The sequence below is a fragment of the Zootermopsis nevadensis genome, unplaced genomic scaffold (genome assembly GCF_977971745.1).
Source record: "Zootermopsis nevadensis isolate Lab colony 2312 unplaced genomic scaffold, Znev_1.0 Znev_ptg000016l, whole genome shotgun sequence".
In the NCBI taxonomy this organism is placed as follows: Eukaryota; Metazoa; Arthropoda; class Insecta; order Blattodea; family Termopsidae; genus Zootermopsis; species Zootermopsis nevadensis.
This window is the reverse complement of record NW_028259148.1, coordinates 5,488,545-5,512,589: the sequence shown is the minus strand read 5'-3', so window position 1 is coordinate 5,512,589 and position 24,045 is coordinate 5,488,545. Positions and strand designations below refer to the sequence as shown.

The window sequence follows — 24,045 nt, the reverse complement described above, 5'->3', positions numbered from 1 at the left end:
ACATTGTCTTTATTGAACTTTATATTATGTAAAACAGAATATGTGGGAAAGGCAATTTTTAAAAACCTTTAAAGTGATGACAGAATTGAAAAATATGGCATATGTAAACAACGCGAATCTTCATTCATGCATGGCTAGTTGGTTTTCATTGTCTTTTCAGTAGTGCTGGTTCTGTACAAATTATCTGTGCATTGGTTATTGTATGAATGTAGTGGAAAGACAATTGTTAGAATATATTGATTCAGCCTTGTTTACATTCTTAAGTATTCTGCAAAGAAAATGTAGATCAGTGGTCCCCAACGCGGTGCCCGCGGGCGCCATGGCACCCACCAAGGCTTTTTTTGGGTGCCCGCGTTGTTACGGAAAGAGGTTATACTGAATAATGAAGGCCGTTCAACCATGAACATTATAAAATCAAAGCGCAGATCTCGACTTACTGACGCCCATCTTGACGATTGTTTGCGAGCAGCAACATCATCCTACACTCCCAAATTTGGAAAACTGGCCAATGAAATGCAGCGCCAAACATCACATTAACTTCCCACTTGAGTAATAATAATTGTACTTATAAAAGTACGTATTTTTGATTGCGTGGTTTCTTGTATCATTAAACGTTGTGTTGTTTTGTGTATTATTTGGTGTCCATATCTTATTTGTCCAGAGAAAAGAAAATTTGGCTTTGTTAATTGGTTGGTGCCCGCCACGATCTCATAAACTCTCAAATGTGCCCATAGGCACAAAAAGTTGGGGACCACTGATGTAGATGAATTCATTGTACTGTGGCAGGGACCTACTGCAGCACATGAAACTACACGGTGTCACTGAGCCAGAGGACTACATATCAAAGGCTATGCAGCAAGGGAAAAGCTTACACAAAACAACACCTGTGAAGTTGGAGAAGAGGACAGAAGAGGTGAGTTATGGTGCTGCAGATATGGAGGGGTAAATTAAAGCTGTCATACCAGATGGAGGCACTTGAGGAGAGGGGTTATAGCTTCTGGTCATTCTTGACCTTGGCACTAGATTGGGGGTGAGTGAAATTAATTGAATCTTAACATACTCTGTGGAGGTTCCAAATTACATGGCTTACTTTTATTTCCTAGCAGGGAGGACGACAGCACCACAACATTGACACAAGCCCACATAAGCGGTACAAGTGTTTTGGGTGTCCCTATGTCAGCAATAGCAAGAGTCAGTTTCTATATCACAAACAGTTCCATCGTCCCCGTGGGGCACCTTTCAAATGCGGTCTGTGCTCCTATAATGTGAGTCGTCGCCACTTATTGCATCAACATCTGCGTGTTCATGGAATTCTTATTCCTCCTCAGAAGAGTCCTACCAAGTTGTCTGACAAGGAGATGCGAGAGGATGGAGCTGATGAAATCGAAGAAGTCACTGTAATAGCGCGTCCATATGTTAGTGCACTGGCGTCTGAATTTGCATTAGATACTCGCCATATGTCGGACATACCGCTAGTTTGGGTGTCTCGGGGAAGAAAGTTTTCAAAAATGTTTAAATGTCGTTTTTGCCCTCATGTGAATCTGCGTAAAGCCAATATTCAAGAACACGAGAAGATGCATCGTGTACGTAATACAACCGATGTTGCTCAGTTAGACGCCTTGAAAGACAGTGAGTCCAAAGAGCAAGGTGCTTCGGGAAACCAGCAGCTGCAGCAACAGACTCTCCAGCAACACCACTGTCCTGACTGCAATTACATCTGCAATAATGCCGGAGTTCTGTCTTCACATGCCAAAGTTCATCAGGGTCTGCATGGACAAGTGCATTGTCTGGTAGACAACACAAGAAGTGATGAGGCACAGTTAAAAGAGCTGAATGCAAACATGTGTAAGGACAGTGGTGATGAGAGTGTCGTTAATATGGACAAAGAGGAGCAGGAAATGTGCGAAGAAGAAGCAGAAAGTTTCCAGCTGGAAACTTCTAAAGAAAGTGACAGTGGCAAGAATGTTGGTGTTAATGAATCTGATGTGGAAAATAATAAGGATTCAAGGGCAGAAGCAGATGATGTGCATTTATTATGCTTTTGTTCACATTGTCCAGCAAGATTCTTGTTTGAAAAGGAATTAACTATTCACATTCGTTTCCACGAGATTCGATTGGCACATAGGTGTGAGTCGTGTTCATACACGGCAAGACAGAGGCCACATCTGTTAGCTCATCTAAAGGTTCACACAGAGGAGTACCAGGAGCGGACAGACGTTCTTAGTAAAATGTACGATACCTCTTCTCGGTACCCCCGACCTAGGTCGGCTGTCATAGTAGAAGGTCCTGGTGTGTTAGGTCCGGTTTGGGTGGTGATTGGTGGAGCTGTTTCCCCACAAATACAGCATCCTATTGAACAGGAAGCAGGCAGTTCAGATGCGCCTGTAACTTCGGCAAGAACTGCGGTGAGGCAGTATTCATGCAAGCTATGCCCAGCAAGGTTTTTCAAGTTTGTAGCTCTTGAGTATCACACCAGTCTACATGGGGGTTCTGGTCCTCACAAGTGTAGGAGCTGCGATTATGCAGTCAAGACGTATGGAAATCTGGTGAAGCACGAGATGATTCATAGCAGCACGTCTAAATTGCGACAGAACAACTCAGCAGGTAAGTGCAAGAGCTCTTCAGGTGTTGTTCCACTTTCTGGAACTGAATTGTTTCAGCAGAGGGCAGAGGCACAGAAACAAAGTAGCAGCACTACTAATGCTAGGCGAAACATAACTGATTATTCATCTCTGCATGTGGACCCACAATTTGGGATTTTAATACATGGGAATCCAGACTTCATATATCCTACCTATTTAAAAAATGGGAGGCTGAAGGAGAAACGATACAAATGCCACAAGTGTCCATCGGCTTTTGAAAAACGGGAACAGTACAAAGTTCACCTGTCGCTGCATGGATCCAAACAGCGGTATAAGTGTGAAAAATGTGACTATTCAGTCAAATATTATGCTAACTACATCCAACACATGCGCAAGCATAAGAATAATGAGGATGCCATAGAGGCGCGCAAGTTAGAAAAATCAGCGAAGGATAGTGGTACCGTGAAGGAAGGAGGAGAAGCAGATGTTGCTGAAGAATCAAGTGCTGCAGAAGATGACATTCCTCCTCTGACACCACGCTCAGTAAAAACAATTGGTAGCTCATCAACAGTTCGGCATGGCCCCCTGCAGTTATCGATGGCAGATCGCCAGACAATTCTGCTTCTTCAGCAACGAAGATCAAGTAATGCCAGCAGTTCCCGTGATGGAGGAGATGAACGAAAGTGCTTCCGATGTCCACATTGCCCTTATTCTAGTCAGCGCCGTGATGGGGTTGAGAGTCATATCAAACGTCACCTGTCTGTTTCGGGAGTGCGTGGAGCTTTTGTTTGTTCTCACTGCGACTACACCGTGCCACAGGTTCATTTTCTTCGGGAGCACAGCAAGCTTCACTTTAAGAAGTTCCAACCTGACGTATATATGAAGTATGATCGCATTGAACTTTGGGCATGTGAAGAAGGAAAAGAGAATATGAATCAGGCTGTAGAAGGTTTTCTGTTTAACTCACTTGAGTCTTCTGGCAAAAGAGTGGTATTCCAAGACAATGGCAATGCACAGATATCTGATGACAGATTCTACCCATCACTGTCCCCTGAAATAAAGGAGGAGTCGATGGAGAAGGTGTTCATAGACCTTCGTACTGGGGAGCCCATCTGTGAGAATAGTATAGGTGATGGTCAGAACATAGTTGAAGAAGGATCCAAAGAATTGGTTGTATGCAACATGGATGATGTAGACGAGAAGAATGAGGCGAACAGTGACATTGATGATGTTGAAGCCTCGGCAGCTGCGAGCATAGTATTTGCCAGTGCTGACGATAACAAATCTGAATCTGGGACCAGTAGTAGTAGTAGTAGTAGTAACAAGAACAGCAGCAGCAGCAGCAGCAGCAGCAGCAGTAGTAGTAGTAGTAATAGTAGTAGCAGCAGCAGCAGCAGCAGCAGCAGCAGCAGTAGTAGTAGTAGTAGTAGCAGCAGCAGCAGTGGTGGTAGTAGAAGTAACAGTGGTGCCAGTATTGACAGTAATAGCAGTAGCAGTAGCAGTAGCATAAGTAGCAGTAGTGGGGATAGTGAGTCTGATGACAGTGTTGACAACACCCATGAAGTTAAATCTGCTGATGATTGTGCATTATCTTGTTCAGAGAACTGAGTGTGGTCAGAAGTGTTTATAAAGTATTGCCTTACCTTCAGAGAGAAGTGACATAATAATGATGAAAAGAGTGAAAGCCAAAGCATTGTAGTGCTCTGTGTAATACATTAACATATCTTTCTACTGTAAATTTGTTGTTAAAAAGATATGCCATTATTATTTTTTTATAATTGGGCATTTATTACACTTTTGATCCCTGAAGTGCTGTACCTGCCCACTAAGATATTTTATTATATATGTATATAATAATTTGTTCAGTGTTCCTAAACATTTATTTGTGTACATGCTCCATTCTTGATGTACAAAAACAAATTTTGTATTGTAAAGTTTTTCTCTGAGTATGTACAACAAAGCAGTCATATCAGTGAGTCGTTAATTTATATTTAGAAATATATTGCATGCTTGTATTGTTTGTAAGGTTTACTACCAACATCTTTTTCTTCGTGTTCAGAAAAAGGTTTTCGTCTGTGTGAATGGGCGCATAAAAGCAAAGAACATGTTTGAGAAAATAAGAAGAGTAATATTCGCCTTCCAGGAGTAAACTGTGGGGTAAGCACAAATACTAGCGTTCACAGGAACATTCCTCCATTAGGGTTGCAAATTTTACCTTGACCAAACACCTTGCAAAGAATGAGATTAAGATCGAACATAATATGTCATATATCCATCTTTCAGTCATAAAATTAATATATCGGCTAACATAACCATTATGTTTTGTGTATACAGTGTTTAATTGTTAGATTTTGGCATGTTTATACTTTTCAGTCTGGTAATCGCAAATGTCAGTTTTAATTTGTTACATTCCTGCAGTTGGAAATTTCTGGTATGGCATAAAGCATAGCATTTGAGTAGTTACGTATTTCACATGGCTGTAACAACACAGTTTGACAGAATGGTTTAAGCAGTATGTAAGAAGGAATGTAAATGAAATACCAGTGTTTCAGAGCATGTTAAAAATTAAGTATGGTTTCATAAGCTCCTGAGAAAACTGCCCAAGTTTTGGGGATATATCAGGCTTGTTCAAATGAAACCAATTTTTGGGTTGTTCTGCATAAGGGAGTAGGGTATTGAGCTAAGCTTCTGATCAATGGACCAGTTGATGGATCCACCCACAAAAAACTGCCTGGGAAGGAGCTGGATGTCTTAATTCTGCCTAAATCCCTGAACCCTTTGTGCTTTCGTAAAGGGGTCAAATGCATAGAGCAAAGGATCTGAATTACTGAATGGATTCTTCATCTGGAATGCTGCACCATTCCTGCCTGCTTTCTTTGATGTGCCTGTTCTGATGCACATTTGCTGGTTGATTGATGGTATATCATGCGCACAGCCATGAGATCACCTGCAACTCCTATTTTAATAAAAGCACAGTGGATGTGTTTCATGTGAACAACCCTCATAGTTTGTTAAATTCCCAGGTGGATAAACTGGTGTTGAAATGTTTTAGTCTTACATTTTAATCTTGCTATCATATTAAAACAAAATAATTAGATATCTCATTATGGTGTGTCATGAGAATTATTTTATTTTCATGTAAACTATCAGTTATAGTTATTAGCCTTTAAAAATATGGATGAATTTGTTGTTGCATAAACTTTTGTGAAGGTTAAATTATTTTACATATCTTTTATGTTCATTACATACTTCTATAGCTCACAGCCGTCTTTTAGGTGCTTTAATTTTATTCAGTATCATGTAAAACTTTTCAAAATCACTAACACATTGCTTTTTGCCACATCATTTTGAGTATATTTAATCATCATTCAAATCTAAGTAATTTGGGTATAGAAATCCTTTATTGAAATGTTATTATTAATGACATTTTAATCCTGTGTCATGTGACTACTGAACATGTACCTGATTTTTTAGACATCCCAAAACATCATTCAGATTACACATCATGATATATAGGCCTGCTACACTGCTTAAGGTGACCATGTGGTCTGAGGTACATATATTCTTTAACCTCTCAAGCATTGGGATTGTGCATTCAAGTTTGGGCATGGATGCATGTCCATGTGTTTCTGTGTGTACTATTGGTGACCTGGGTAGATACAGGCTTTACAAGTAACAGACCCCCTTCTGAGAGGTACCAACATCTAGAAGCTTGATACTCTGAATATTAAAAGATGTCACTGAAATGGATACCTGAGATTAATTAGTTTGTAAAAGCAACAGCTAAGCAATTTCTGCAGGAACAATTCTTATTTATTCATTGTATAAATACACGTAATAATTTTTGTTCTCAATTCAAGAAATGTGCAAGCAGGTTCATGAAAATTGTCTTCTATTTTAATTATGGAGATGCTGACATGAAGATACTGTAATATACAGTGACATTATTTGATATTGCTTTCAATGCCCATGGAATATTCATTCTGTCTGCAGCATTTTAACCACATTTTACTTTTTTAACCTATCAGCATTGTAAATAAATTTTAATGGACTTATCCATCCTATGTTACTTCTACAAATTACTATATATATATAATTGACAAGTTATGCAGCAAAAAGTTTAATTATAATAGTTTACATTTTTAGGAAATGTTAAATTAGTAGTTTTAGACTGCTGTATGAAACTATTACTTTCAAATGTTTTATCTGAGGTCTTCACATGTGTTTTTTCAAAATGAGGTTATGGCATTTCAGATGTGTAGGTTATGTAATATTTTGGTTGTTATTGTTGGTTATGAGCAAGCTGTTTCCATAATTTGGTTGCTTTTAGTATTTTTATTAAAGTCTTGACATAACCATACAATTACAAATTTTTTTACTAAAAATAGAATCAGTTCTGTATAACCTGATTATTTTGTTGGCTCTGGGGCCCACCCAGCCTCCTCTACAATGGGTACCGGGGTCCTTTCCCGGTGGTAAAGCCGGCCGGGGCGTGATGCTGACCACTCACCCCTATCTAGTGCCGAGGTCAAGGAAGAGAGGAGCTATACCTCCTCTCACCCCAAGCGCCTACATGGCGCATAGCAGGACAAACTTTACTTTATGGTATTGTCTGCAAATGGGGCATGCTTTTATAGATGATACGGTACTCTGTTTAACATATGAACATAAAATTGTAATGTGAATCATGCATAATATTTTCAAATCACTGTTGTCAATAGATTAACTAAAAATTTTCATAACATGAAGAAAAATGTGGGACTGAAGATATGTTCTTCATCTTCTATGGCTCTCTGGTCTGTATTTGGTCCATGGCCTCGTCAATTCTCCTCTTCCATTCGGTATGAAGTTATTTGTTGTTCCATAACTTTAAATGCAGAAACCGACTGAATTTGAGATAATTAGAAGTTATAAAGAAGATACTCAGGTAATTTATACTGTCAGCTCTGTAACCAAGTTCTGTGACTGGTTTCTTATTAAAATTCTGTTCCAAATAGAAGGTGAGATGTTCCTGTGTTGTCACTGACAATTATTCTGGTTGCTTAAAGAGTCTGAGATAGAGTAGAAGGTAAATGGGTTTATATGTGAATTATAAAATCTGATGATGAATGTAAATGCTATATGTTGGCAAGAGAAGTTCGTAAGTGAACACTTGACTCAACATAAGGAAGAATTGTACAGTATATAGACCTTTGCATAAACATTTATTAGACAGAAATTATGTCTGGTGAGCACAATTATACGAAGATGAAGGTGGAATGATTAGTTTCAAGTGAAGGAGAATGAAGACCATTGTATCTCACCTGGATAGATACAAAATGGCTGCGCATTTGTTTGTAAATCATAAAAATGAAATTAGTAATTTTGGGGGAAAGGTTCACATTAACATTTTATAGGAAACTGTTCATTGTTATGTAAATTCTCATGAAATATTGGGCCCCAAAAGAGTTTACTTATCTTGTACTAAAAAGGTCACAAGAACAGGTTTTATTTCGTAATTGGTTGGTTCTCCCACATAATGTAGAGAAGAGCAAGGTAAATCCAAAAATAAAGGTTTCAAATATAACATTTCTGGAAAGGCATCAGTGCAGTTCATAGTGTACACAAAACGATTTCTGTCGGCGTCAGTGTATGTATCCACTTCGGCAGTTGCCCTTCATTTTTACCAGATGTTTTTCCTTTGTGTAAGAGTGTAACTAGTTGCTGTCAAATTGGTTACTGAACGACAAGGAAATTACCTTTATCATAAAAGAACAGAGCATTTAGAGCACCATACTATAGTGATGTATGGCCTGGAAGACAGTGCATATACCATGATGTGTAGTCGATGAAGTTCAACGAATAATATTTTTATCCAGGTTTCATGTTATGAAAAACTTCTTTTTTCATTTTTTTGAAAAATATTCACACTATGTGACATCCCTTTATGCATAAAATGAACTATTGACAATAATGAATTCTTTCTAATTTTGGCGGTTTTGTCACGAACACTTTGTGACCTGAAAGTTTGTTACCAGTTTGTGTTTTGTCTAATTTGGTATTATTTTGTCATGTACGCATTGCTAAATGGTTTATGAACAGTGGAAAATTATTTTGTTGTGAAGTAATGTTCAAGAACGAACATGTTCTGCTCATGGATACGCTGTGTTCACACCTGTTTAGCCGTATCACTTGGGAGAATTTATTACGTAGGATTTGACCTGTTTTTGATTTTATTTTGTTACCATAGTATGTGATTGTGTTGCATTTTAAAAGCTACACCCAGGATAAACATAGGGACAAAGAAGTCTAAGGAAGACTGGAGTGACTTTTGAGGTTAGAATGCCCTGAATTGCAAAAGAAGAATAAGAAAGTGTGACATTTAACATGGCTGCTTCATTGATAGAATGTACCAAAGAAGACAAGTTAGTAAATATGAACATGGTGCAGAAGTGAATTTATGTCTTCATGTAAAGTTCCTGTTGGTATTTAACTGCAACAAAAATTGGAATGTTAACGAATTTTTGTAAAAATTTCCTGATACATTATTTTATGAAAATATGATTAGCTGTTCTTGACAGACAGACAGACACACAAAAAATTTTAACAGGGGCTTTTTTTCCAAGTTTTATTTGTGAACTTATCTTTCTGATGGTCTGGCAGATGTGTGAAAATTTATGGAAGATTGATATTTCAGCATGGTGAGAATTTGTGAGTGGGTGGAAAGATTCAAAGGAAGATTGAGCAGTGTCGATACATATTCTGGGTTGTTGAGGCTGAGGAGGACATCGATCTTTGTACCTGCGACAACAAAAGAATTTGATGAAATTACACCTGAAGTGAGCATCAGTCAGAGAGAAGCAGCCCAAGAATGACTTAAGGCAATCCTAAAATGTTTTATATTCCAATGGAATTAGGAATTAGCATAATTTGGACTAAAGGAATTGAAAAGTTGTGTTATTATGTATAATGTAAGGTACGTCTTCCTGTGATATGCTTATTTTATCAAAACATATGATAGAATTGTCTTCATTTTTGTTACTTACCTTCTTGCTTTTACATGCCAGATTTATTCGAACATAAGATGACATCAGATACAAAATTTCACTTCCCAGTGGCAAATTTTTTTGAAAAATAATTCTGCTACTTAAACCAGAAAACATTCTCATATACAGTGCGCCTCTACAAACAAGACCTTTTATATCCGGCCCCATTTAGGTCCACAGAATTCTTCCCTGGTGGAAATCGGACTTGGTGATTATTCATTACTCTTCTTCCATCACCAGACACTGGACTCGGAAATACTCTCTATCCTTGATGCTGCGCCGTTATGTGTCTCTTTGGCAGAGACCTACATGCTAATTGATAATTCGTTTATTATGCGCGAATAAGGGATTTAAAACCCTGTATTATAGTGGCTGCGAACCAGGCTTTAACTTTTGGGGTTAACATTTTAGTGGTACTCTACAATGTAGTGTAGTGTAGTTTAGTAGTTGTCAGCAATAAGGTGGTCTACGAGACAGATTAAGCATATGAAGATTGACTCATATGTCCAAAACATGTAATAAATAATATACTAGGAGACAAATATGTAAGTACATGGGCAGAAATTTACAAGAAATGCGCAGAGATGGTCAATTAATAATGTTGATAATAAATTATATTAGTATGATGGTCTGTTATTGTAATTATTAAGCACCAAACTTAATAAGAAATGACGGATTTCTGAGTGAGAAATCTCATTTGTAGCTTCGAGAAGTTTAAGTAGGATTTGAGGTCTTCACGATGGTGAGTCTGAAGATGGCTGGGATGGAAAGATTAAAGAGACAAACATTGCCCTGATGATGGAGGCAGTATGACCTCTGAAACGTTGGTAAACATCCACCAGACTACACAGCGCAACAACTCAGAAGACAGAAATCTTCATACTCACCGCTGTGAAAACCTCAAATCGTACATAGACAAACAGTTATTTCAGTTTGTCACTTTGTTACAGATTTAAGAAGGGGTAGGATTTTATTTGTACGTTTTTAAATATTCTGTAATGAACTTAATACGAGAAGAACATACCTATCTCGTAGAGACAAATTTGTCAATTTCCGCCTGATAAGGGGAACATGAAATAAGTTGTTTTTAATAAGAGCAAAGCTTTCAGCTCTTACGTTTCTTCATATCTTGTTGCTTCTTCATAGAACTGATAATCATATATTCCTTTTTATTTGTTCAATTAATACATTATTATCCATCATTCTACAAAACATAATCACTCACATGATGACATTTCAGTAGCTGATACGACTATACTTAAATACCAATGTGATGAAGTTGTAGCTTGCAGTCTTGATGTACTTACCTGAAATTATCCATGTAAAACTTGTACATTATTTGACTGTATGAACTTGTTCTTCTCAGACACCTGTCATACTTGCTGGAGAACCAGCTGATTTGCGGTATAGACTGAATTATTAAATATTATTTATGCGAGCATTTAATTTGAAAGGTTAGCAGACATTTGTTTATGTTTCTCACAGTTATTTGTATGTGATTGTATTCCAAAGATATAAATAAATTATTATGTATAGTTGCTCTTGAAACCACATTTGTACCTTCTAACCTTTCTCTCTTTTGTTTACTTCCGTTTTATTTAATTCTGTTCTTCGTCTTTTCACACGTTCTGATTTATCGGAGGCCAGTGACCTTCATGTGGGCGTTGTGACTGCCTCAATTGTGATATCGGGGAGACTTGGTTGTGCAGCTGGCTCGGCGTTTTCCATCCAGTCGCTTCCACAAGCAAAGGAGGCATGTTGATCTTGATGTAAAGTACTAATTTTTGTTAGATTTTAACCAAGATTGGAATGTGTTGGCACGTGCTAAAATTTTGGGTGAAACCCAACTCAAACCACGGAAGCTCTGATGTCGGTGAAAATGTCGAATGTGGTCTTTACGATGTGTCGCCCTGTAGAACTGTAGGTGGATACCAACGTTTCGGAGGAACCACCTATATATACGCGGCGTTGAAGGGCAGAAGACCACCGCTGATATTATTTACGTTTTTCTCATAAATAAGTAGCTGACGTTTTACATTCATTTCATAATGTATCGAAAAATGTACCTTCAGCGAATAAATTGTCCATAGAGCCAACGCCATCTCACATAACATTTTCTTCCTGATACTTGATTTTCTTTTTATGTAATCGGCGTAGATGATTACATAGGCTTAGCAGGCTTTAAGAGAGAGAGAGAGAGGCATAGCGTGACATCAGCTGAGTGAAAGTGAGCAATGACTATCTCGTTTTATAAAAGGAATCAGAGACCGATTATTTCAACAGTTATTTTAAAGCCTTCACATTTAACACTGCATTGCTACAAGGCTATAATATAATCCCCATAGTAGCTTTGATGTAAATGGAATATAATGGATCCATAAGTCTCTCCGTGAAGGTACTTGGGCCGAAGTATACTGTAATGTATTGGTCAAATTAAAAAAAAAATATACACCAATTAGAGAATTGGAGCAGCTTATAGTCACTCAATTAATTTTTTTCTTATAATTTCTTAAATTATCTTCGTTAATCAATGGTCAAATCTCAAGGACACTCCATTGTTTCTTTGTAACAGTGGCAATGCCATCGTTAAAGGTATAATCTCGGAATTGCTTAAATGGACTGAGGTAAACAACGAAAGCCCACAGAGTAGTCGACCTTCGGGTCGAGATTTTGAACTGGAAGTGACAAATGAAGGTAGAGGCAAACGAGGTAAGCAAAGTCGTAAAGAAATCATTTGGGAGGAACTTTCCAGTTTTTGTTCAATTTCTTTTAGGACTGACAAATTCTTTAATGGTGTCCTTGCAGCGATAATACGGAAAGCAAAACCTATCTTGCTTGGCGCATGGATTTCCTGCACCGGTGTTGTCCGCCCGCGCATTGGTATAGTACACTCAGTAGCTAGCAGTTGTGCTTCTGCGACGATCTGGTTGAGTCGCCTTGGTCCGGGCCGGCGTTACACCGTCATGCTTTCCGAAGGAAAGACATGTCTACTCAGGTCTGCCATCTTCGTGGGACTTGCTTCGGTAGTGACGACTATCATTTATCTAACCCCAGTTCCAGGTAAGTGCCCTGAATCAGTTCTGAAGTATGAAATGTTAAAACTCGCGTCTTATAGATTTTCATGAACATTTCCGCTTTAACTGAGTGGTTTTTGTTTAGTTCTAAACCATTTAATAATAACTTTCTGTGACACATGCATTTATAAAAGAAACTTCTAATGACAGAAATCATACTTATGTCAAAAATACGACTGACTTCTCAGTCAACGCAAATTAATAATTATATTTATAAATCTGTTTGGTAAGTGTGTGGGTATGGGATGGGCGATAGGGAATCGATTCCTGACCGGGGCATACATTTTGCACTTTATCACATCCATATCAGTTCTAGGGGCCTTCCACTCTCCTATTCAGTGAGTGCCGGGAATTGATTTCTTGGGGTGAACCTTTCGTGGAGCGAATCTGTTAACTCATCTGTATGTAATACCGACATTAAGAATGAGTGGAGCTAAACTCCATCTAGTAGTTTTTCATGGCGTGATATTTAACTATTTCTTGTAGTTTTTGTACTGATTACGCTTTATGGCATGTTTCAATTCCGAATTACTTCTGAAATTATTAAACCTTTTAGACATTTCGTAAGACATCTTGGATGGGGTTAGCCGGTTGCATGGTCGCTCTTAATGATCGTTAAGAAAACATCTACCGGAAATGACACTGCTTATTAGAAATACTGGGTCGAGACTTGAATTCAAGCTGTGTCATAGTTACGTGGAAGGAACCTAGGATAACTGGCCGATTGAACCAAAATTCGAAACGAGAACCGTCCCAATACGACAGCATGATAACCACTGCATGTAACGTTAGGTTGGCAAGCTCGTAATTATAAAATTTAGTGACTAGTTGAACTGGTTACGATGGATTCTTATGGTTATGTCATGTTGTTACGCATTTGTAATAATCTTCTTAAATGTCTGACGATTAATCTTACATACGCACCATAAAAAAATCATACCCAGTTTAGGCAAGTCTGGAAACTATATAAGTAAAGTGCAAGAAGGACACAAAGAATTATGTTTACTGCTACGACATTGGCAATAGAGATCTATTAAAAGCAGTTAATTAGGGGCACAGAAATGTATTAAGTGTATTATTTTGCTTTTATATCGTAATACATACTCCATATGTCCAAATGGTTCAGTAAATGTTTTACTGTTTTATACAGGCCTGCAGCAATTTCTTGTACGATAAGATGAGTCGATTTCGAGAAAAACTAAACATTTTAAATTGACCTTCATATAAAACTGCAGCTATATTTCATCAGAAGATAACTTATTGACTTCATTGAGGATACTCCCACCTTGTTCTTCAGAAGGTGAGACACTCAGTTGGCCAATAAATTCTCCTTCATTTACGGAAATTAAGGTTATTACAATGTTTACAAGAGCCCGCCATCTGACCCCATTCTCATCCAGCTGAATCCAGTCCACACCCAGTTTCTTTAAGATACATTTTAATATTATCCTCTTATCCATGCCTAGGCATCTCAAGTGGTCTTATTCCTTTCAGATTTACGCTGTAAAATGTTGTATTAATTTTTAATTTCCGCCACACGTCCTACATTTCCCGCTTATCTTGCCCTCGATTTTCCACGTTCCTAGATGTTTATAGGTTTATAGAGAAGACAGGTTAGAAGGTGAGCTTAAGTCGCCTTTAGGGGGTACCATGTTTGTTTTCGAGATGTTTGTTCTGCAATTTCTTGTTAGTCTACTTCTGCAACAGCTTTCGCTTTCACACCGTTAGACGACGGATTTTGATTTAATGTGGTCAACTTAATTATGCTTAAAAATGTCACCGTTGCGTCAGTCTTCATCTGTTTCTAAATGATCTTCCACAAGTAATTTAGAAAGTCTGGAAAAACAAATGTTTGTGTGGAAGTAGGATTTGAGGTTTTTGCGCGCATTTACCAGGTGCGATCGGAAAGTTTCAAGACTGCGCCTATAAAAACCCGTACACTTATCTCAGGTATTAAATTCATCCATCACCCTCGAAGTAGTTCCCCTGGCAGTGAACACAACGATCCCAGCGCCGCTGCCAAGCCTGGAAGCATCCCTGGAAATCTTTCTTTGTCAGCCTGTCAAGCACCATCTGCGATTCTGCCTGAATCTCTTGCCAAAGACTCACCAAAACGGCTACGGAAACCTATGAAACGCTAAAGCAAGCATTTGGGGAGTCCGCAATGGGTCGTGCACAAACTTTTGTGTGGCATTCACGTTTTAAAAATGGCCGAACCTCTGTCGATGATGACGAGCGTTCTGGACGACCATCTTCGAGCACAACGCCCGAAAATGTTACGAAGATTCGGCAGGCCATTCACGAAGATCGACGTCGTACCATCAACGACTTGTGCGACATTGTTGGGATAGGCTATGGGACCTGTCAGCTGATTCTAAAGGAAGAACTCCACATGCGACGCATCCTGTCTGAGGACCAGAAGCAGAATCGACTTCTCGTTTGTCAGGAGCTCAAAGATCTTGCAAGAACCGACCCCAACTTCCTTTCTAAGGTTTCCTCTTCCCAAAGATGAAAATTCAGCTAAAGGGAAGGAGATTTGAGACGATAGAAGAGATTCAGGCAGAATCGCAGATGGTGCTTGACAGGCTGACAAAGAAAGATTTCCAGGGATGCTTCCAGGCTTGGCAGCGGCGCTGGGATCGTTGTGTTCACTCCCAGGGGAACTACTTCGAGGGTGATGGATAAATTTAATACCTGAGATAAGTGTACGGGTTTTTATAGGCGTAGTCTTGAAACTTTCTGATCGCACCTCGTATTTATGAACAATCCTAATTTAAAATAAACTTTTATGAGTGATGATTCCCGGGTTTTGCTATTTACGGTGACCAGTCTGTTAGATAATCTCGACACACGTCTACGGAAACAGAAAACGCACTCTTTGAATATTTTCACTCATTCGTCGCTCACGGAACCCCGATCTTGAGTAGGTCGTGTCTCGCCCGTTCTAATTCGTGGTCTTCGGAGGTCTGCGAAATTGATAAACAGACGTGAGACGCTGACAGGCGGAACATCTGACATCACACGAAATCCGAAGCAGACCAAGCCCCGAGCTGGTACACTTGCTAATACGGAATAATCGTTTAGGGACGGGTTTCGCTGTGATGTATTCATGTGAATATCGGCTTTCACATTCACATGAAGGTCAACTTGACTGACCTCTGTAAAAATACGGAGTTTGAAGCCAGTATATCAGAAGCAAACTTCAAAAGCTGATGATTTTTCGACATTATCCACAAGCTTTCCCCTTGCAGCGCTAAAGAGGGTGTCTTCGAAATGTAATAAAAAATTTGGAAAATTTTTGGGGCTATGAAAAAGTTTGATTATTCAGGGTAGGCGATCTTGTAGTCCAAGGAAACAAGCAACAAAGTTCTTAACTAACGAAATAATAAAATAAATAGCTAACTAACCAAGTAATTAATTAATAATCAATCAATTAACCGTCTAGCTAGTTAACTGCATGGAGTAGAGTCCTTGTGAAACTGACGGTCTCGGTGTTGATTAAGAAACTCCCCGATCAGCATGGAATTCGATTGCCTAAAGACGTGTTCACAGAGATCACTCACTGAACCGTATTCTGAGCCAGTTGAATCCAGTAAACGACCTTACATCTCTAAGATTCACTTTAAGAATATTGAACGTCTATCTACGCTTACGGCTCGTAAGTTATCCTATCACCTATTCAGGATTTCTTACTAAAATTGTGTGCTCATTTCTCATTTCCCATCCCTCCTAAGCGTGCTACATGCTCTGGCCACCTCATAATCCCTGATTTGATAATCTTAAAAATAACTTGTGAATGGTACAAAGTACTATTCAATATATAGAAGATTTCTGTCTTCTGGGTTGTTGCGTCGTGTAGTCTGGTAGAAGTTTACTGACGTTTCAGAGGTCCTTGCTGCCTCCATCATCAGACTTTCTAAAGACCGGCTGGGATTCTAGCATCAGAACTTTATTGTGTTCGAAAGCGTTCGTGCTATATGAGCTACCAACCGGCAAATTCGATTACTTTGGATTCAGATAGATTTGGTTTGTTTAGATGTAACATGTGCCGAAGGCTGCGGGTTGATACTCGTTATAATCGGTCAGTGGGACAGTGGTGTTAGCAGCCTATCTGACCTTAACAACCGTTGGTTTAAATTCATGCAAAAACGGAAAGCAAGTGCAAGGGGGTGGAGTGGGTCTGTTCTACTCTGACGCTCGCCTGGAGCTTGAAAGTGGGCGGATTGTTTTGTTTCGACTGCAGTCTAAGAGGTCTGTACAGCAACAACTTTTCCGTAACCAATTTACCTCGTAACTTATTCCCATTCCATAAAATTGAACGGTGTACAAATATGGCTGCCTTCTGGGTAGTCTGGTACAAGTTGGCCAACATTCCAGAGGAAGGCAAACTTCTACCAGTGTGCACGGCGCTAAAACCCAGAAGGCCTCACCGCCGTGGAAACCTCAAATCCTACTAAATGACATTTTTTTTTCCTTAGTTACATCTGCATTTAGCTTTAAACAAGTTTATTTACTGGCCTATACGATAATTTCTATACCAATAAAGTTTAACATTTCTGATATCTAAAGACCGACACAAAATAATTTCGTATTATTATGGAAGCTGGGATCGCTCAGTCAGAATAACAACCAGGTTACAGGCTGGACCGCCTGGGTTCGATTCCCTTCTGTTCGCCACAACGTCCAGTTCTGCTCTGGGCCCCACCGAGTCTCCTGTCTAATGGGTGTGAAGATATCCACCCCCATCTAGGGCATCGTTCCATCGTAGGTATGCATACCGTGGTGCTTAATTAAGTACTAGCGAAAATTTTACCTTTGTCTTAAATGAAACTTGGGGAATAAATTGAGTTTAAGTGAGAACAGGGTGCTTTTGAGAACATTTTGACCAAGGAGGGATAGTGACTGGAGATTGGAAAAATTGCATATCGAGGAGCTCCACAAAATAATGTTAAAATTAATCATATCATGAAGAATGAGATGTTGAGACGTGTAGCGCGTGGGAGGGATTAGAAATACGTAAAAAATATTCTGGTTAGAAATCCTGATGGGAATAGACCAATCTGAAGAATTAAGCATAGATAGGAGGATAATATTAAAATAGATCTTCCGGAAATAGGGTGGGAGTGTTCAGACTGGGTTCAACTGGCTTAATGTTGGGATCTTTGGCGGGCTGTTGTGAACACGGTAATGAATTATCGAGCTGTACAGAAGGCAGGGAACTTCTGAGTAGCTGAGCGAGGGATCTGTGCTACGGAGTTCGTTTGGTTAGCAATTATTTGCACGGACATGTGGAGGAAGTGGTCTCTCCCTTCGGTGAGTGATAATGAGGTCCTGCCACAATGCAGGCACAGAGTGAATTACTCGAAGTTCACAGGGGTCAGTGGGATGAGTAGTCTGCAGCTGAACAATGTCAATGCCGTACTCGAGGCGAATTGTATGAAGAAACTTTCCTCTTAGCTTGTAAAAAGTAATGAGAATGCAGACACCTACTTTGCCATCATGAATTAGTGTTTTCGAAGGACGTAAAAGGATTGTATTCTTTTGCTAGGTACAGGTTTCTGCCATGTGTGTCAATCCACCACCGCTACAGTCAGTTGCCGCTGCAAAGTATGTAGATCATGGTCCATTCTTACTCTGAAAGTATCCTCTGTGAAGTCGTCCTCCGTCTCTGCGACAAATCCTTTGGGGTGTTCTGTTCTGGCCCATTTGCCGAAGACGTGGGGCGAATCTGTGCGTTCAACGTCTGTTATAAGTAAAAGACAAGGGGGTCAGAGGAGTGCGTATTGTCCATAAGCGTTATTTCCCAGGGGCAGAAGTTTGTTTCTGTGTGGGTAGCGGTCTCGATTTACACAGTATATTAGTTTATTTTTCTTTTAATTTCAAGCTAGTGACGTAGGTGAAACGCATAGATTAGTTCCGGGTACTGTGAAAATAGCTGTTCGAAAATGTTGCCTAAAAAGTAACCACAATTTACAAAGACGCCTAGAAAAATGGAAAGACAATGGAAACCAACTAACTAATTCTATGGAAGTTTTTCTTAAAAATAGTCCGTCAGGAATTTGTCTGTTCTTTTCAGATTTTCCAACCAACGGAATTATTCTTTCTGCTTTCTTCATCTTCCTGTCACTTTCTTCCCCTCCTCAGTTTCAAATATTCTTCTCTGCGCCCCGTCCTCAAACACCCGTAATCTGTGTTCTACCCTTAACTTGGTAAACCAAGTTTCACATCCATACAAAACGACAGGTAAAATTATGAACTGGACTGTATTCTGGGTTGTAAGTCGTATAATGTGGCAGAGATTTACAGACGTTTCAGAGGTCTTTGCTGCCTCCATCATCAGGACGACGAGTAAGATATATCCCAGAAGACAGCATCTTAATGTGAACAACTATTTTAGATGGGGGTTTTGATTACAGAGAATGAAACTGATTAATAACGTACATAAATTTTAAAACAGATCTGTATGTGGTACTGTCAAAAACATTACGAAATGAAAACCATAAACAATATTAAAATGTTTCAGCCGTTATATTGATATCATGGGCGTGAGAATTAATCTGGATAAGATATGAGACTGGGTAGGTCCTGGGTTTGATCCAGACGCGGACAACAGCGAAGTTAAAAATCCTGTCTTTACCTGCAACTAAAATTCGTTCTTCCAGCTTGTGGAAATTTGCTTCACGGAATGAGTTCTTCACTACGTTACAGCTAGTCTAATGTATGTCTACAACATTTTCTATCGATAGGGTCTACAGATAAAACAAACTATGTACCCAAAACCGATAATGCAAATGACAACTTTCATTCCATTTTATCGTATATGGAGAAAGTTGTTTATCTGCAGCTAATTTTTCGGCAGTCTTATGTTGTGCAAGGAAGTACCTCGGCACATTGCCATTTTTAAGACCGTCGGAAAGTTTAATGTACAGCGCTCGTTACCCTCCGACTACTACAATAAGAAGGATTTGAGATGATAATGTTAATGTTAATGATATTACATTTGAATTTATATCGATTATACACCTGAAGATGGTTCATTGAAAACCGAAACATGTCGTGAAAAAGATGATGCTCTAATTGTAAATCGAACATTTCGATAGAAAGAGCATCATTTTAATATATTTTAAATATTAAATGTTAATTGTAGTAATATTTTAATATTTAATAAAATATTTTATTGTGATTAGACGGTTAATATTAAACAATTATAAACAATTAAACAACAATGATTTGAGGTTTTCACTTCGGTGAGTCAGTTTCAGAGGTCCTTGCTGCCCTGATGATGGAGGCAGCAAGAACCTCTGAAACGACGGTAAACTTGTACTAGACTACGCGCCACTGCAATTCAGAAAATACTGCAAAGGCAACGTTCCAGTGTCTCCAATAGTTCGCATTCCAATTGTTTAGTTTAAAAATATGTAAAGTGAAATTTATTTAAAGAGGACAGAAAGTTTTTATATTCAGTATATTATTATTATTATTACTGGAATGTGAGATGGATAGGGCATGCCATGTCTCGGGAAATAAAGGCATAAGATCACAACAGAGGATAATACTGTAACTCGAGATTTCAGGTTCTCAAGGCGACGAATATGAACATGACTGTTTTCTGGGATGTTGCGCAGTGTAGTCTTATAGATATTGACCGACGTTTCAGATAAATGATGATGGAGGCACTAAGCGCCTCTGAAACGTCGATCAGTTTCTCTATAGTTTTTTTGTACGGTATTCGACTAATCGAGATATTGTAATCGAAATCTAATAAACACTTTTAAAGAAGATAAAGCATGCAGGCAGACACGACATACTTTAATTTACTAAAATGAACGTCAATATTTACGTAAGCAGTTGAGTCTACATCCCGAGTGAACCGTAGAAACTTAGGCGAACAAATAAATTTATTGTATCGGAATTATCCGAGATAAAGCGTTATGGGTAATCGACACGTGAAGTGGAACAGTCGTGTTGACCCATGACCTCCCTGCAACTTTCAACAAGGTATGTACTACAAGTCGACAAATGAAACGCAATGAAAAGCAAGATTATTAATCGATGTACTTTGAACTCGATTGTCCCCCTTTAAAGTCTTTCTCCATTGTCTAAGCCGATGATGCCTTGAAGTAAGTCACGGCGACTTTCTCTGGAGTTTGTTTTGTGTCAAAGAAACTCAAATCGCATGCAACTCGGTTTAGAAAGGACCTACATCAAGTTTCGCGAAATCATTCCGGTACCTTAAAACAGGAATTTTTCCTGAATTATTATTCTGCATTTTTATTCACGCGAGTAAGGACACTGACGTCATGATTATCGTATCAAATATCTGTTTGTAGAGTATCGATTTTCGGGACTTTAAGTACAGTTGGTTATTGTCATGCATTGCTTATACGGAATGTTTAAAAAGCACACACACACACAATTTAGAAGTTTTATAATCTGAAACCTACTACATATTTTAACAAATATTTTATATTATTTTAGACTAAATCATAAAATGAAAGGAACATTTGATTTTTAACGCTAGTGCAATGGCTCCTGAGAGTACATCGAATCTGATGATGGTAAAGTGTGGCTGAAACGTGTATTTCGACGTAAAAAAGACGAACACTTGAAAAGTAGTGTGATAGTTTGTAAAAAAGTGACGATAGTAGCATCACGATTATATTATATACGTAGTTGTAAGACTACAACGTGCAGAGATTTCCATATACATTTTTTGTCTAGACTAGTTGTACGGGTTTGTTTACTGTTTTTATAATGTTAATTGCAAAATGGTGTCGTGTCTAAAGGGAAAGATAAACGGATGCAAATAAATATTTATTTTCTGCTGAGCAGGAACTTTCTGAAAACCCTGAGGTAGGTTAACTATATTCTTCGAAAGTAAATGTGGGACGCATTATAAGTAGGAAGGCGGAGATGGAATAGGAAGGAGGGGTTGAAATCTGACCACACCTATTTTTTTTAAAATTTGGAACAAGAAGAGACTGTAATCTGTCACAATCGTCATCCTCCTGAACTTTTTCTCCTCTAGCCCTGCACCACTGGTACTTCACCTACATTCTTTGGTTGTGCTGTGACTTTGCGCAAATGCTGCTCATTTGTCCTCTCGAAAAGAAATGTAATTCTTGATAGCGAAGTCAAGCGAGAAGCCACGCAGCTTTGTGAATAAACTCTCTCCACTGGAGGAGATTTGACCAGTAGACAAAGAAAACGTGTTTTGGCTTTTGTACAAACATCATTAAAAGAGGCTGAGTATATGAAATTGGCGGTTTCCACATGGGACGTCTCTCTGCCCCCGTTCTGACATTGTACCCAAATACGTCCTCACATTACAGAATTCCATCAAACTATTCATCAGCATTTGTGAGCATGCTTACTAACTTAAATTAATATAAATTTCGAACAAAATAATTTGAACTTCAAACAGTGTAAAGGTTTATTCACCCATATATCGAAAAAATCTTCCCATAGCTTAAGGCAATCAACACAACATTCATAGAAGTTAACGGCGTATGCAATTATCCCTATGCAACCTAGTGGTTATTGCAGATGCCAACTGCAGTAACAAGTAATTATACGTTTCGACCAGAGTTTATTTCGGTTTCGTATGAATGTCAGAGATGACAACGATTATTTCCTCAAACCTCGTTAACCGTTTAATCCTTGTTAAGGTTATAGGTTTTTCTAATACTCGTATTATTCTTAGTCTTAATGGGAACGCGTTTCACCGTTCTTCTGTTCACAGTTATTATTTTTAAATACTGCTTCATAGTATAAAGTCGCCACATTTAATGTCACGAAGAAGCAATACTTTGTTCGGTCATAAAATTACCAAACCGGTTATAGATCAACAGCTACTAGAACTTGCTAATCTTACTTTGAAAGGAAATAAGTTTTTGACCTTTCAGCCGAATAATTAAAATGGATTTTTGCTGATTAATAAATTTCGGCAAGTCTCCTTATCGCCATAAATAACGTGTGTTGCTGTTCTGAAGTAGCGTTTCGTGTATCAACATTGGCACAAAACAATGTTGCGCCAATGTTGATGTCCTCGTCACCATAAAAGCAGACGGCCTTTTTTAGTCATTTAGTATGTCATCAACTGAACTTTAAGTAGCGTCAGTAATGATTTTAGGTGTTTTCTCCCCTGACTGAGTGTTCAAGGGCTTCACTTTGTGTCCGTTCACAGAAAATTTTCGAACAAATATATTCCAAGTCGTTTTCGATAAGCACTTCTGCGTTTTGACCCACGGAACTCTGAAAATGGCGTTGGTTTCGTACTTGATGGTGCTGTTTGAAAGACAGCTGTGTGCATCTTGGTCTGAAGACGATCACAGACATAGCTGCTTCTTCGTGAGAAATCATAAAAGTTGAATAACAGTTAACACAAACACGAAAATTCCTCGCTTAGGCTAGAATCGTAATGAGCGGACAAGGCATTCCGGAAGTCTAGACGGCATTTCGACTGATTGCTGTTTACACGGAACTAGAAAGAAAAACGTCCGACATAATCCGGTCAATAGTTGTCTACAACATGTCAAGTGACTAAGAAAGTGTTGTGGCAACACAATGTTTTTTTCTTAGAATTGGACTCAAGAAACATGACACGGCTTTGGACTCATTCTAATGCAGAAAAAGGAAGCTGAGGTATCAGTTTATCAAAGAACATTTTCGGATTTCGGGGACGGGCCACGTCGAATATTGAAAATTATCCAGTGTTTCGACAAACATTGCATTTGCCATTATCAATATATAATGGTGGACGTTTTTGATACTTGCATAGGGCAGGCAGTAGGTGGAAAGATGGATTTGATTGCTGGAGCTGCTATCTAATAAGATACGAGCAGGTGACTGAGGAAAACGCCCAGCCATTACATAGTCACCCTGAAGATGGCACTTGTAATTTTTGTTCAAAACGGATAATCTTCAATTTTAGACCGGTCTCATAACCGAAAGACATTGAACTCCAGTCGTAAAAACCAAAGGACAAAGATTAATTTTTGAGTTAATGATTGTGCGCATCGTAAAAGAATGATAAACGTATTTTGTGTTCGAACCCATCATTTCAGTATTAGAATGCATGACGTCGAAAATTTATCGTTTGCTTTAGGAAAACTGTAAACCTGTGATTACCTAAATGTTGTGTTTGACTTTCTAACTCTTTTCATCTAACGCAAACACACTTTCCGGTGGGGCGAAAAAACAGTCGCTCCGTTGTTTTATGTCGTCTTGACACTTTCGCCTCTGTAGAAAATCTTTCAGAGAACAAAGGACAAAAAGTTTGTCCAGGACTAATAAGGCGATGGTCATGTCAAATATGGAGGGGGTTCAGTTGCATTTCGAGGAGAGAGTTCACTTTTACACTTT

At 38.7% G+C, this 24,045-nt stretch overlaps 2 protein-coding genes across 11 annotated transcripts in view; both read left to right on the top strand.

The window, feature by feature from the left end:
• The window catches only part of LOC110834135 (uncharacterized), a 48,010-nt gene extending 36,855 nt beyond the window's left edge, over window positions 1–11,155 (top strand). For 7 of the 10 annotated variants that reach the window (XM_087349448.1, XM_087349447.1, XM_087349454.1 and 4 more), the window contains 2 exons: window positions 787–913; window positions 1,104–11,155. In XM_087349448.1, the coding sequence (XP_087205574.1) occupies window positions 787–913; window positions 1,104–4,190 (3,214 nt within the window). In that variant the 3' untranslated portion in view covers window positions 4,191–11,155. The remainder of the gene's footprint in view (window positions 1–786; window positions 914–1,103) is intronic. The other 3 variants (XM_087349456.1, XM_087349455.1, XM_087349453.1) reach the window with 3 other exon arrangements.
• A 1,267-nt stretch (window positions 11,156–12,422) lies between these two features.
• Window positions 12,423–24,045, top strand: part of LOC110836816 (multicopper oxidase 3) — a 33,070-nt gene continuing 21,447 nt past the window's right edge. Inside the window, exon 1 of the mRNA XM_087349446.1 lies at window positions 12,423–12,667. Within this exon, the coding sequence (XP_087205572.1) occupies window positions 12,571–12,667 (97 nt within the window). The 5' untranslated portion in view covers window positions 12,423–12,570. The remainder of the gene's footprint in view (window positions 12,668–24,045) is intronic.